Below are 15,676 nucleotides of genomic sequence, written 5' to 3' on the forward strand. Positions count from 1 at the left end.
GGTGACAGAGTTGAGTTTGAGGGAGGTGTGGCTATGGAGGTTTTAAGGGTTGGTACAAAACCTTTAGGAGGAGAGAGGGGGACTGACTTTGGAGGAGGGACAAAACCTGCAGGAGCAGACAGGGGTGAAGTTTTCGGGGCCGGTTCAGAATCTGCAGATGGGGATATGGGTGAGGATTTGGGAGGGGGCACAAAACCTACGGGAGGGGAGAGGGGTGAGGATTTGGGTGCTGGTACAAAACCTACGGGAGGGGAGAGGGGTGAGGATTTGGGTGCTGGTACAAAACCTACAGGAGGGGAGAGGGGTGAGGATTTGGGTGCTGGTACAAAACCTGCAGGAGGGGAAAGGGTGGAGGATTTGGGTGCTGGGATGAAACCTGCTGCCGAAGAATTGGGAGGCGCAATAGTAGCAGCTGTAGTAGGGACAGAGGAAACTGGAGCCTCCCGCTTTAAGACGGGCTCTTCCTCCTTCGGCTCAGGCTTCACCTCAGAGATCTTTGGGCTGTCTTTTATATCCTCCTTCTCTTTCTTCTCCACCTGCGCAGCTTTTTCAGGCGGCTCGTCCTTGCGTGTGCGAGGGCGGGGCTCCCTGGTCCTTCCGCGCCCCATGAGGCTCGTCAAGCCTGCCGATATGTCGTCTTTGTCCTCCGTCTTGATGGTGTCATGCTTGAAGGAGAACGAGGGAACTTTGGGGCCCTTGGGTACCGAAGCTGGCGCTGCAGCCGGTTTCGGTGGTTCCATAAGCATTTTGCTGCTTGGTGTTTGGGCGTGCCCAGTGGGACGCCTGGCATCCTCTTCCTCTGTAGGCAGCACCTTTCTCACCACACGGCGTACCACCTTTACCACCTTCTTGCGGATGAGGCCTTGGTCGTCTGTAAGGTCTGGCTGGCTGATGCTGGCGCCCGGAGGCTTGACATTTCCGTTAGCACTGCCGTTGATGGCACTACCGTTCACTGCCACGTTGTGTTTGCTTTCGCCGTTCAGCACCGGCTCTGGGCTCATGGGAGCTCGGGACGGCTCAGGACTCTTATGCCTCTCGGGCATCCTCAACTCGGGCTCCAGGCTTTTGAAGCGTTCAGGCACCTTGACAGGTGAGCGGACTCTGGGTGGTGACGGGCTGTGAACCCGTGAGCTGGGCTGTGTGGGACCCAGCGGTTGTGGGCTTTTGGCACGGAACAAGCCCTTGCCGGGGTCCAGACAAGGAACAGACTGAGCTCGGCTACTCATGCTTCCATCGCTGTCTGACTACTCACACAGTGTGGGAGACAGAGAGAGCATAGTATGAAGAGAAACCAACAAACATATACTCTCTTCACGTCTATAAAAACATTTTCAACAGCCATATACTCTATAAATAACAAGGTACACAGCTCTTGCACTTCATTTAACAGGTTATCTGTATTATGTTCATCAAATTCCCCCCCTAGTGAAACACTGCTGAAACACAAATGTAGCAGTTCAGTCCTTTTTACACAACTGTAATTGGCCAGCTATCTTTACAACAACCAATTAATCTGAATTTGTCGAGGTCTACTGACAGCAATCTTGTCCATGCATTATTAAAAGAGACTGGTTGCAACTTAATAGCCCAACTCCCTCACAAGACCTATCAGCTGTTACACTAACATCAGAGTTAACACAACAGTGCAGACCTGGAGAGATCCTTATACAGTAGAGGGTTGAATTCTACTGCAGGGTTAGAAACTTTAATTACAAGTAATTAAAAGGGACCACAGGTTGCTGAACAAAATCAAACCTTGCTGTCACTTCCCTGCTTGGTCAGAAACATAAATCATATAATACATTTCCTGAAATGTCAGACCGTATAGACATTGCAATCTTACAAGTCATTGACACTGATCTTCAACTGGAACAAGGGTTTGGGTAACCTTTTTGGGCAACCGTTTGGTTGCCTTGTAACATGTCAAACTACTGTACAGATTTGAACCCACATTACCTCAACGGTGATTGGTGCAATGGTAACCCCACCTAAACCTGGCTTCCCCCACTGGTTTACATGGAAGCAGTTTAAACTGTGTTAGTTAGGCCTACAGCACTGTGCATCCAGCCAGCTGCCACATGTCCCACCAGCTCCTGAAATAGCTCAGGGTGGGTTCATCTGACGCAAGGGAGTTGGAGACTGAGATAGCAGAGGTGTTTATGAAAGCTGACTGGACACCTCTACACTGTCCGGGCCTGCCTCGAATGAATGTCTTGTCCTTGCACAAGGCATGTGCAGACACAGTACAGAAAGTACACATACGGTACAAATACCAATGGTGAAACGTGCTTCACTTTTCTTCAACAAAAAGACACGCATCTCCCTGATCTCACACTCCCAAGCCACTAACCACTCAGCCAACCAACACACTTCATCTCACGAAGAACGTCACACTTGCATTATCTCAACCTGCAGGTCTTATCACCAAACAAACCAAGTCTGGTGTTTCAGTACAGTACACGACACTGCTCCATGAGGGCTTGGCACTTTCTGTAGTCCAAGCAGGGGGATCAGGTCCTGGGGAGAATGCCTCTGGTTTTTAGACCAAGTTACTTGGCTCTATCCCTTTCTGTCTGTACTGCTGCAGTGCCAACGTTACAAACACACTGTCATTTTTCACCAAGATGTGCTTGTCTCAGCACAACAGTGCCTACAGAACCTACAATGGCGTACGCCAAGGTAAACTTCGGAGAAGAAAAAATAAGAAAAAAAGCTGCTTATTAAAGACGCAGTAACCATAACTCTGCCAATGCAAAAAAAAAAAATGTTTCTTGTGAGGATTTTCACAAACCTTAACTTAGCACATTCTAAAGCAGTAGCCTATTTTGTTTTAATGTATATAAATCCGAGCATCGCCAACACGGGCAGTGTAGAGATTTAAATATAGATTTGGGTAGTAACGCCTCTAATCTGAAGATAGCAGTTTGAAAGGATTCAAGTGCTTAGAAAAGCTCAGTCAATTAGAAAGTGAGATGATCACAGTTAATGCTTGACTAAGCTCTTAAATAAATACAAAAACACACACTCAGCCCATTTGTAGATCCTAGGGGCCAAACACTAATACAAAGCACAGCTACAAATGCTTTTTCTTCATGAAAAACCCTCAATGAAATTACTTCTAGGATATATAAATTAACTGTAATCTTCGACTTTCCCCTTCTCTTCCCCTCAGTCATACATAGAATGCACCAAGATCCACAAAATCATAGGCTACATGAAAGGCCAAAAGGTAATGACAGCCATGTAGTGATTTCAAAGCCCAGAAACCTGTGTGCCCTTGTGTCACCTTTGTCCTTTAGGAGTTAGTGGTTCGCAAGTCAAAACAATCAGGAAACTTACACCCCCATTTGAACTCTTGGCGCCAGGCTTGGCATCTTCTTTAACCTGAAGAGTTTGATGTGGAAAGGGAACGGAGGTCAAAACCTTGGCAGTCCAAACGGTGCACTCCAAATGTAGGCTACTCACTGTACAACATGCAAACCCACACCATGCAAATAGGATGTGTGGAGATCAAAATCACAAAGACTAATATTTATTTTAAATTTTATTTTAACAGTCAATAAAAGCACCCTTGCCTTTGCAAGGCTATCATTGTATCCTGCTGACAGCCCTGGTCAAATAGGGTTGTAAATTATTTTTACCATTGATTTCCTATTCATAATTTTTTATTTTGGGCAACTGGAGGGGTCAACTTTCTGTGGACCAACTGTGCGTGTCTGAGTGTGTGTTTGTGGTCTAACTAAATGGCAGTCTTTCAGAATGGAATAATGGAACATCTTGGCATAGAATTACAAGTCCATCTGACACAATATCAACAGGCTTCTGAGGTTCTTCTACTGAGGTAACCCCACTGATATTAGATTGTGCTCACTCAATAACAGTTACTTTTAGCAGTCAAAATAGGTGTAGCTGTGCAACCGCAAACAGTCGCCATTATACAAAAAATGGCCGCTGGTTTGTAGGCGTGAGGCATGCAAGGCGTCCCAGTTTCAAAGGCACGCGCAGATGTTAAGCATAACCCCGTGTCCCCACTCGGTGCAGTGTCACGTAGAATATTAAACGGGACTTTCCTTTTGCTCCCAGAAGGAAAAGCGTGATGAGAATGCCATGCTGGCTTCTCTCCTGTCATGGGCTGAGCTGGGTGAGGGGGGAGGGGGATGGTTCAGAGACAAGGAGAGAGAGGGGGCTCGGGGGAAGGTGGAACAGACAGATAAGTGCTTCACAGACGAATGGATGGAGAGACAGATGGGTGGATGAGTCGCAGAAATCGCTGGTTCTTCCTTAAAACCAGAAGAAGAGGAATGGCTGCTTGTTGATGCTGGAGAGATGAACAACTCTGAGATACAGAAAGAGGCAGAAGACATGGAGAGTTATAAGAGAGATCAGGAAAAAAGGGAGAGAGACTTCAACAATGACACAAAAAACACGTGACCTCAATTCAAGAAACTGATGGCACACAGACCCACAACTGTCACAGATTGGGTCATTGGGCGTAAATGTCATCATTGGTAACACGCCACCCACTCCACTTCCTAAAAGCATGTCACGAATGTGTTTACAACACTGTAAACAAACACATGTAATACAACATTCCACCTTCCAAGCATGCTCTTGCGACAAGCCGATTTCTTAAGCCGTAAACGTCTCTATGCCACAGCTGCGCATTGGAAGGTGAAAACAGGAGCCTTTTAGGAAGGTTTCAATAAGGAGGTTTACTATGTGAGCCCCTTCTGTTATCTCCACCTGTTTCACATGGTGTCATGTCTACCCCCTGTCCAGGCCCAGGTCCAGGCCCGTCTGTCCTCTGTAAGGAACAGCCTTGCTCCCAATCCCCCCTCCAGAACACAGGCTGGGGTCAGAGTGTGTGTGTGTGTGTGTGTGTGTGACTGCGGTTATCAGTGGAGGCTTTTTTTAGAGGAGCAATGAGGATACAAGCCAACATAGTCTGGTTTGCAAGGGAGTGAATCTGGGCCACAGCAACACGCGCACACACAAACAAATAGACTTCATGTCACACACAGACCTATGGGGGGCCATCTCTACCTGTAACCATTATGTTGACACCCTCAAGGTAGCAAATGTAGCTCTATCTCTAATGTTGTCCCGTGTGTTGAGAATCAACAACAGGCTGGCGTATAGAGCAACAGAGCAACAACAGAGCAACAACTCTAGGGAAAATCTAATACCCACTAAAACTAAAGTACTCTACTGTCTATGACAAAAAAAGATAATAATAAAAAAAAAAAGATAACAATTCAAATAAAATACAAAATCAACAGGTATTCAAATAGTATACATTGGTGCAGTTATAAGGGGACTACATTATAAAAGGGAATATAAATGACTTGGCTTACACTGATACAAAAATGTCAACAACAACAACAACTATTTTGAGCAACCCCTAGGCCAACCCACACACAGCCTACACATCAGATACACACACAGCCTACACATCAGATACACACACAGCCTACACATCAGATACACACACAGCCTACACATCAGATACACACACAGCCTACACATCAGATACACACACAGCCTACACATCAGATACACACACAGCCTACACATCAGATACACACACAGCCTACACATCAGATACACACACAGCCTACACATCAGATACACACACGGCCTACACATCAGATACACACACGGGCAGCGGCTGGAAACCTAGAAGGGAAGTCCACTAACAGATGGTGTCAAGCACAGGAAATATGAATCAACTTTTCGAAAATAAACATCAATGTGTTTTACTTTTCTTTTGAACATCATCATTACACTAGATTAAGTTAACTTCTTTAAGATGACATAAAAAGTTTGGTAAATGAGGAAGCAGAAAGTGAAATCATTGTATTAAATGACAACCTGTGAGCTCATTAGACCTACATTCAAGTTAATGGACTGAAAGTAAGAAACCACTGAGCTAACTGGAAACTCAATTTTCCATCAGTTGAAAGGCTACAACAAAAAGCTCCCTTCAACATTTAGGCTATTTCAACAAGCGCCCGCAAAAGTAGTGCCAACCCAAAACAACTTCTCCCTCCACGCCCTTGATTCAAATACCGACAAGTTCAGGTATATGGAAGAAAGTGGTTCAAACTAAACCTGGCTGTTAGCATACAGAAGCTAGCAAAAGTACCATGAAGTACCATGGCTAGCAGGCCCCCTTCACTCAGAGTAGTCAGCACTAAAAATAGTGGCATCAGCCATGAGGCCCAGTGGAGACACACTTAGGCCAATGCACTTAGCTCACAGATTCCTCCAGTGAAGGCACAAAGAAAACCAAATGACTACCCTAGAAAACTAAATTACACCCTTTATCTTTTACCTGCTATCCCCTGCACAGGAGGGGGTGGGGCAGTCTAAGTTTGTTCCTTGTAGATCCAACACAACCTAATTGAAGTAAGTCCGAGGCGAGACCAAAGCAGAGTGAGCAAATGAGCCGGTAGACTAACGTCACACACACTTGATGTGCGAGGAGGGGGCACAAAGGAGCGCAGGATCACATTTGATAGGCTAGCTATTCCTGACAACCAACAGATAGACGAGGGCTGGGACAGCTGTCGCGATATGAGAGTCTAGGCTGGGTTAAAAATAGGGCCCCCCGACCCCCCACCCCTAGCACTCCCACCCGCAAGAATTCAGACCAGCAGGCCAGCCAGCAAACCCTCTGCTGCTGCCTTGTCCTGTCAGCTGCTCAGGTGGAGTGTCAGTTTCTATGTGTGTGTGTGTGTGTGTGTGTGTGTGTGTGTGTGTGTGCGCAAGGGTGTGAGCCTAAGTGTGTGTGTGTGTGTGTGTGTGTGTGTGTGTGCGAAAGCCAATGTGTGTGTCAGTGACAGTAGCTAAATTAAGGCAAGCTAAAAGTTACCTGGTTCCAGAGGTTTCTGTGAGTATTGGAGCTTGTGGAGACCTGCATCCTTTCGCGGGTGAGTCGCAACCGAGAGTGACACGTTGAGTGAGATACAGGGGAAATGGAAAAGAGAAACAGGGGTACGATAACACTAAAACAGGAAGTTGCGAGCTCAGACCTGGTCCGTTCCTCACAAAAGAAGGCTGCGGTATGGCTGCACTGCTTTATGGGTAAACTACAGTGGCTCTGTTCAGCCTCTCTTCAATCCTCCCTTTAGATCAATGCTACATGCTGAAGGAAGGAAAAGCATGTGCTGAACTAGCTGATGCCAATCAAACCTGATGAAATCCTGATGGTAGTTCCTCTTTCTCTCTACATAGCTCTCAGATAGAACCAACCCTTAAACACTGTACGAATTTCCTTTGAGATTAACAAAGTGAATTGAATTAAACAAAAATTCAGTTCATGCCATACAACACATTACTTGTTCTGAAAGATCTTGTTTATACTAATAGGCCTCCTTTCTAATAACAAATTAATTGTAGCTACTTTGAGAGAACATTGTGTGACATTGCATAAGCTGCTTCAACACCAACAGAAACAAATTCGATGCAATTATCCTGTCACACAATAAAAACACAAGCCCGAGGCTACACATTGTTGTATCAACTGCCAACTCAAACATCACCGCTAGAGGGTGACTAGAGCTCCACCAGAGCTACGAAAAAGAAAATGTGCATTGTGCATTTCCCATACACAAGAGGGAGCCATAAGACTAGATTTGACTATCCCTACTAGCACAAAGCCCTTTCTGTATTCTGTCATGTAAACAAATCGTTATCACTTTCTAGCGGATGACCAGGATATATCGGGTCAAACACAGCATATGGACCACAGCATGTCTTCAACAAAGCAATTGTTGGATCCCATTTACAGTGAGAGCGGTTAGGTTAAGGAAAATATGTATTGTGGTGGGGAGGGTGATTCGAGAGGGCCAGGCCAGGAGGGAGTGGCAGTGGGGTAGAGGGTGGATGCAAAAGACTGCTTTAAGAACACCAAGCTCTGGAAAGGTTGTGATGTAATAGGGTGTGCATGTGTGTTTGTTTGTGTGTGTGTGTGTGTGTGTGTGTGTGTGTGTGTGTGTCTTACCATTCCCAAGCCATATAATTGCCATGATATCAGAATAACTAGTGAGAGAATCACTGGCAGATGGTGGGCAGGCATGTCTACGATGCTCTTCAAAAATGATGCAGCTACTGCTGCATGCACGCCAAGAGCATGATCCATAAAGAATGTACGGTATGAGGGTTTCACTAGAGCAGACTGAAAAACCTCAGACTCCAAATGATGGTATCCAACTAATGCTAACATCACCTGCCCAAAACCTGCTGTGTGATAGCTACCCAACGCCAACAATCACACTATAATAACTACCGTGTTTTGATGCAGAAAGATATTGCAGTGTTAATAGGCTAGTGTATGGGGCTTTATGGAAGAGAATAGGTACAAATTGGGACGGCATTCCATGCTGGTTTAGGGGAAAATTAAACCACATGGCAAGTGGAGCATGGCCAACTGTGTGCACACACACATGCACACACACACACAGCGGGACTGCTTCCTCTCTTTCACCGCTGCCCACCCCAGACATGGCGAGCCAAGTTGGGGCGGAAATACCTTGAGACCCCCTCTGGCCTCCATCCTTCAAGCAGTCTGGAGTTTGCCCCACTCACCCAAAAAGTTTTCACTTTGAATTACATTTTCATTCTTTTCATTCTTTTAAGCAAACGCATTTTTACATATGAATAAAAAGTATCTGATAGACAGCTAGGCCGACTGCTGCCTTAACTTGTGTGTTTGCGGCCGTCTGTCTGTCTACATGTCGTCTTTGGTTGTGCACACACTGTCTACATACTTAAAGACCTACTGTCTACATACTTAAAGACCTTTGGTCAAGCGATACAGGCTCCTTATCAACAGGCTGTCTACCAGTCAGTCTACTACCCACTCTAAGTCTGTCTACCCCCTAGTCTAACAGTCTGTCTAGGTTTGATGATTTGTTCTTTATTGTTCACCATTTTGTTCAGGTCAGTACCATAAAAACAGATTCATTTAAGACATTAAATAAATCAAATAAACGCCCCAGTACAAAACACTAAAGTACCAAACAAAACAAAACAGGAGGTATGATTCTAAAAGCAGCCCCCCAAAAATTACAAAAACCAATGTTTTCTACCAGTTCTGGGTAATGTTTGTGCGGGACCTTAGCACAGCAGGTCCAGTTCATCCAGGTGGAGGGGGAGAGAGGGTTCTGGAGTGTTTGTTGAGAAGCTTAATAGCAGAGGAGATGAAGCTGGAGGGGAGAATCACTACCACCCAGTCTACCAGACATTAGAGTCTGGTCTTTGATGTGCTGAAAGTAGCAGGAGATAAGAAGTATGATGAGGAACCAAGACAAAGAGTGGAGGTTCTGTCTAAAGACAATAATGCTGTGGCAGAACTACTGGGCTTACCCCTCTGTCCTGAATCTGTCTCTGTTGTGTCTCCTGCTCTGACTGACTGTTTGGAACTACATCTGTGGGCTATCACATGTTCATAATACAATTGTTTAAGTCAGCCTGCACATACAAGGCAGCCATCCAGCCAGATCAGACAGACAGACAGAATGAACGGGCTTACAGTCATTAGAAACATTGTGGTGAATACAGTACAGAACAACAGTTAAGGGGCCAAAACTTGGGATTGTCATTAAATGCTTGCACTCTAAAGCTATAAAGGTAATCAGTGTTTGAGGGTTGTCCTTAAACAACTATTAAATTCACACCAGGCTATGACAAGGGAGTGTAACAGCCAAACACCACAGTGAGAAAATTAATTCCTTGACAACTTGTGACATTCCAGAAAAACTCATTCCACATGGACAGCATGCTGTCCCATGGCCTGACAGATGCTGATGGTATTAAAGTCCAGTAGCATTCATTCATTCAGATTATTTTCCCCCACAGACCCCCTTCCCACACACACAAATCTAACCTGAGAGATGGAGCATTAGATGAAAGCCATAGGGTTGGAATTTAATTCCATACCCATTCCTTAATTGAATTGGACTTGGAGGTTGTTCAGAGTGGGGCAGTGGCATTCTGCTGTGGCTTCAGAACAGAATGTCATACACCATTCTAAGACCTATTTTGGTACAGTATGGAGGAAAATTCCAGTTAGACCTCTTAACACAAACACAATTTATGTAAAGAGTCAAAACCTAAACAAACACAAAGTTATTTTCGAGGATAATTACGCTCACATAGCGATACCAATGCTGGCAGTGTTACTACTGTACTGTATCACAGTATAAACATTGATAAGGCAAAGTATGCTCCAGACCTGGTGGATGGAGGATGTGTCTAAAAGCTCACAAACACAGGGACTGATGCCAACAACTGCGGAAGCCATTACAGTAGCACATAACATGATTACTCACAAACACCAGGCTTAATCCTGGCCTAGGCCACAAGCATGAAATGAGGTTTCCCAGCTCCAGCACTCAAATGTTTGGGTGAAACATGACCAAAATCCGTAGGCCTGCCACTGTGATAGATGCGTCCTGGTAAATACATTCACACACAAATATACTGAACTACACACCACATACAGAAATTGGTGAGTCCAAATGAGTACCTTAAAGTAAAGTAGGTGTCCATATTGGGAGCACAGAAGGTGCATGGGGCAGGTTCTGTGAGAAGAACTCCTTGAAACGGGAAGCTTGGTCCTTCTGGAGATCCTGTTCACTATCTGTCCAACCAAGACTAGACAATGGAGCATCCCTCGTGGCCCGGACCACTCCCTATGGATAAACCGTGTAGCCTTCTCTGGGTGGTACAGTAAGTGACTTCAAATAACCAAGTACGTAAGAGAGGGCTCTCATTGGCTCTCTTGGCTGTGGTGGATGCTGAGGGTGCTTGTTAAACCATGGCCGTGCCTCTTAGCAGTGATCTCTTATCTAAGGGTCTATTTGTCTGCATCTCATCTTGTGGTACTACAGTGCAATGATGTCCTCATTTAAACCAAGCCTCCAGGCAGGCGAGGTCACACACACACAAGCTGACAGTCAAATGTCCAAAAGCTTCCATCAAACTCAGAAACTCAGTGATTATTAAAGTATTGTTATTGTTGAGAACGAAATCTGTGTGTTCTGTAAACACACACACACGCCAACTAAATTCTGGCCACTCTCCTCTGTTCGGGGGGTGGGGGTTGGGGCAGGGATTTGCGACGTTGCAGTCTCAGTACAGTACACTTCGGTTCACATCCCCTGGCATGGCCAGCAGAGAGTGATAGCATCTCTCTCGAGTCCCTCACACAATGACAGGCTGTCTGGACTCACATTCAGTCTGTGTAAGAGCAGCATGGACACGGATGTGGACAATGTTGTGAGGGGACAGCGAGCGATTGGAGGGCGAAACGAGACAGAAGAAAGAGAGAGGGGGCAGAGGGAAAGAGTGGGACAAAGACAGTGATATATATATAGGGAGAAAGAGAGAGAGCAAATAGGACAGAGGAAGATGAAGAGTGAGAGATATCGGTGGTGTCTTTCCCTCAGCTACAAAGCATGCTAAACCTGAAAAAGGCTAATAATTCATTAGAGACAATGTAAGTGAATGCCATCTCCAACTGAAAAGGGGGTCAGATGGCTGAGCAGTTAGGGAATCGGGCTATTTATCAGAAGGTTGTTGGTTTGATTCCCGGTGTCAAATGACGTTGTGTCCTTGGTCAAGGCACTTCACACTACTTGCCTCGGGGAGAATATCCCTGTACTTACTGTAAGTCGCTCTGGATAAGAGCGTCTGCTAAATGACTAAATGTAAATGTAAGATACATGGCCTATTTCAGACATCAGAAACCCTTTTCCGCCCTTTGACTACTCAGCACTCCACAGTTCAGTGTAATACAGTTAGGATGCAGAACTAATGGCTACTTTTGCCTATCACCGTGGTGAGACTACTTAGCTTACATTTACCCCCCCAAAATCCTCATGGTCCCTTATTGAATTAGATATTGTCACACACAGACCCAATGTTCAAGACCTAAGCCAGTATTAGAGAGGCATACAGTTATAATGCTTGGCTGCTCCCTTGAGGGGAAGAGGTTACCAGGGCAACTGTGCAACTCTAGAAGGACAACAAAAAGGACAAAAAAAGGAAGGACAAATCTGTAAACTGTAGTGATGTATGAATACACTGAGCATGTGAAGCCTGCCATGATGTTGGAGGCAGACAGTGGATGTTGGGGGAGACCCTGAGGCATGGAGAGGGAACATGCTTGAGCGAGCCCCACCATGTTGCCTCGCTGCTCTATGGTGGCAGATCTGGGTCAGTGTTACAAACACAGCCCCTCTGCTACACAAGCACACATCCACAGTATGGGATTAAAAACACACCAGACTAACAATCTTTCATTGGTAGAGATCTATATGCATGTATTTTATACACACTCCTCTTCTCACGCTCTGTGCAATTTCTCCCCAGTGGATCAATAAAGTACGACTTTGCTATGTTGAAAGAAGTTAAAGGTCATATCACAAAGTGATTAAAAAGTCAAACCCTAACACTAAGAATTGTCTCTTATTCTGAATATGCCAGGTTGTCAAAAAGACACCAAGAAGGAGGGCTTGTAACACAAAACCAGACTGAATCTGAGAGTGTGAGGTCTGATGGGCCAGACAGGCAGGAAGTGTGAGGTCTGATGGGCCAGACAGGCAGGAAGTGTGAGGTCTGATGGGCCAGACAGGCAGGAAGTGTGAGGTCTGATGGGCCAGACAGGCAGGAAGTGTGAGGTCTGATGGGCCAGACAGGCAGGAAGTGTGAGGTCTGATGGGCCAAACAGGCAGGAAGTGTGAGGTCTGATGGGCCATACAGGCAGGAAGTGTGAGGTCTGATGGGCCAGACAGGCAGGAAGTGTGAGGTCTGATGGGCCAGACAGGCAGGAAGGCAGACACAGGAACACACACACACACACACACAGATATAGACACAAACAGACAGACATGGGGAGGGCAAAAAATTGCTGGCCTGTCAAAGTTGACGCCCTCCAGACCTTCCTCTCACTGCTTATCTTAATCATGTCTGAGTAACAAAAGAAAGAAAATGTAACTGTGAAATGAAGAAAGCCATCTCAGATTCAAATTCATACTCCACGCTAGCAAACACAACAGCCAGAAACAAATAAAACTGTACTTGAACTGCTGCAGATTTGCTGAAAGAATGCTTTCATGTTAAAGTACATTTGGTACAGTAATATTTGCGGGTGCCCAGTGACAGTTGGTGACAGTTTGAGACAGTTGATAATGGCTAACAGCTGAAATTGACACAGGTCTTATCAGCGAAGCACTGTAGTCTCCCAGCTGGTCCTCTTCTCTTCCCTCTGTCTCAATCAAACCCCAAACCAGCCCTATATTCAGGGCCACAAGCACTGTTTGTTTCTTTAGCAGGCTAATTCTATCTAGCTGCTATAATCTCTGTGGAATGCATTGGTGAACACGGACGCTTTTCTACACAGCCCCGGGGATTTGGTCGTAGTCTCTGACCTCATATGGTGGGTGAACGGTTATGGGTCAGAGGAGCCAATGGGAGCTTGTACAGTATGGTCAGCCCTGTGTTGGTCAATACCTCTACAAGCTACCATACCAGGGGTGTTATGGTGGATGCCTACTGATTGATTGAATCACGGGTTGGGGGGAGATGGTGCCTGCAGATATTCTATTTTGTACGGCTAGCTGTGGACACTGTATATTGCATCAACCTGTACATGACCATTACAACTGTGTCACTTATCAGCGAAGATCGCCCACCAGCCTCACAAACAGGTATTCAGATAACAGTTTTGTGAGCAGACAAACCTTCGTCTGTGTCTGAGAAAAGTTTTTTCTCTGGTCATGGTCTACTGGAGATAAGTGAATGTGTAGATGAGTTCAGTCAACGTATTAACTCTCCCAGAAGCCTGAGTGCAGTACCTCCTAACAAAGTGTTACTGACTGGTCCATAAAAAAAAGTTTACAAATGGAAGAAACATCCTTAGTACAAAGCTACTTTTCTGCACATGATGTTTATGATTCTCAGGAATGCATACACGCTCCCATGATTCTGGCTGGAGGCCATTAAGACAGCCGAGTTATAACTGCTTATAGCTATTAATAGCTTAGCTGGAAGGCTTCTCATGTCCCCCGTAATGGAGAAGCCAATGACTTGATTGATTGTTATGGCTTGTCCGACAGAACATGTGTACTTGAGTACAGAGGTTACTGGTTTGTTTAACTTAGCAGTGCAATATTGCACAAGGATATGGAGAGGAAATGAGAGACAGGGTAAAGGTAGATACACACACACAGGGTATCTCAACATCTCAGTGGTAGATCTGACCTCAATATGCTGTCAGAAAGGCCCCAAAGATGAGCGAACACAAACCCACACACACACACCCCTGAAGTAATGCCTTCACGCACACTCCATGGCTAAATAAACCATGACGTGAGGACAGGTCCCCACCCTGTGCAATTATTGCTTCCAAATACCAAACCGTTTTTGATAATGGTTTTTAGGGCATGGTACTTTGTGACACAGGGAACATACAAACAGTAGTTTTAACTGTCGTTCCAGCCCAAAAAAATTGTTTCTTCTCACAACAAGAGTGTGTTTTGCCCACATGGAAGCAGTACGTAACAGGTACTGGCACTGAGAAGACTTGGCTCAGGCAAGTTTGTGTGTGTGTGTGTGTGTGTGTGTCAACGTTACCGGACTGATGGTATCCACTGAAAGAAAACCCAGTGGTGCGCTCCCTGGACCTGCTCCTGCAGCATCAGGAGGGCCTCCTTGGTTATAGCAGTTACCAAATAAACAGCGCAGGGCCAAAGTTTGTTGCTTTTAAAACTGTGGGGGGTTCACTCCAGTCGAGCGCTTTGCAGGGGCCAGCTGGCCTGTGTACCTTTGAGGTGTATTTGGTCTCTTCAAGGGAGTTCTAGAGGGGGGAGAGTGTGTGTGTGTGTGTGTGTATACGTGCAAGGTAAATACAAGACCGGGGCCCGTTACTTCCATGCTACAGGGGAAGTGACACAGTCAGTTGCTGTGACTTCTAAACCTCCCAGCTTCATTATCCCAAAGAGACCCATGAAAACAGGAAGAAGACGAGCCAGTCACCCCTGGAGCCCTGAATGGTAGGAGATGGCTGCTTCCTGTCTTAAATTACACGGTAATTGGCTGGGGTACACCAAAAATAAAAAGGTCGAAGACCTTCTTAATCATCCTATCATTCTTGTTTTTAATAGTGTCATGCTGTGACAATCTTTAGCTGATAAATCCGTCCAACACAAAGCCTTCCCACGAAGCAGCCAATGATCTGATTGAATCTAACTAACTCTCCAGTCAGTTTGAGCGACGTAATCCGCTACAGATCACATTCCAGATGGAGACACAAGAAGTGTGTATCCATGGAAATCGTTCAGAGGCAAGCCGCTCCTATGGAGACGACATCAGACTCTTGCTGTTGTGCTGTGTCATGCTCCCTGAATGGAGAAAGGGGAGATGCTAGCTAGCAAGAGCTAGCCGGCGTGCTGCATAGTGAGGCGCCTACTGAGAAGCACTTTATTGGCAGCATCAGAAGATGAGGACAACAGACAGGCAACCACACCGTAGCTGCAAAAGAGCCTGAGCTTCGACAGTTAGAGATTAAGCATTCAAAATGTCTTCTTCTGCCTCTGTCTTTCTGCTTTGTCATCTCTTGTCCTTCCTTTCAACCCTTTACTCTGCTCGGGTCTATTTCAACTTCGGCTCA

At 45.7% G+C, this 15,676-nt stretch overlaps 2 protein-coding genes across 6 annotated transcripts in view; both read right to left on the reverse strand.

Moving 5' to 3' along the window:
* LOC136951927 (uncharacterized) overlaps positions 1 to 3,490 on the reverse strand; it is an 8,732-nt gene extending 5,242 nt beyond the window's left edge. Inside the window, exons 1-3 of the mRNA XM_067246588.1 lie at positions 3,482 to 3,490; positions 3,340 to 3,384; positions 1 to 1,244 (exon numbers count right to left, since the gene is read on the reverse strand). The exon at positions 1 to 1,244 is cut by the window's left edge and continues 199 nt beyond it. Of these exons, the coding sequence (XP_067102689.1) occupies positions 1 to 1,244; positions 3,340 to 3,384; positions 3,482 to 3,490 (1,298 nt within the window). The remainder of the gene's footprint in view (positions 1,245 to 3,339; positions 3,385 to 3,481) is intronic.
* myo18ab (myosin XVIIIA b) overlaps positions 1 to 15,676 on the reverse strand; it is an 84,349-nt gene that overhangs the window by 54,240 nt on the left and 14,433 nt on the right. The window lies entirely within an intron of this gene.

This window comes from Osmerus mordax, chromosome 11 (genome assembly GCF_038355195.1).
Source record: "Osmerus mordax isolate fOsmMor3 chromosome 11, fOsmMor3.pri, whole genome shotgun sequence".
NCBI lineage: Eukaryota > Metazoa > Chordata > Actinopteri > Osmeriformes > Osmeridae > Osmerus > Osmerus mordax.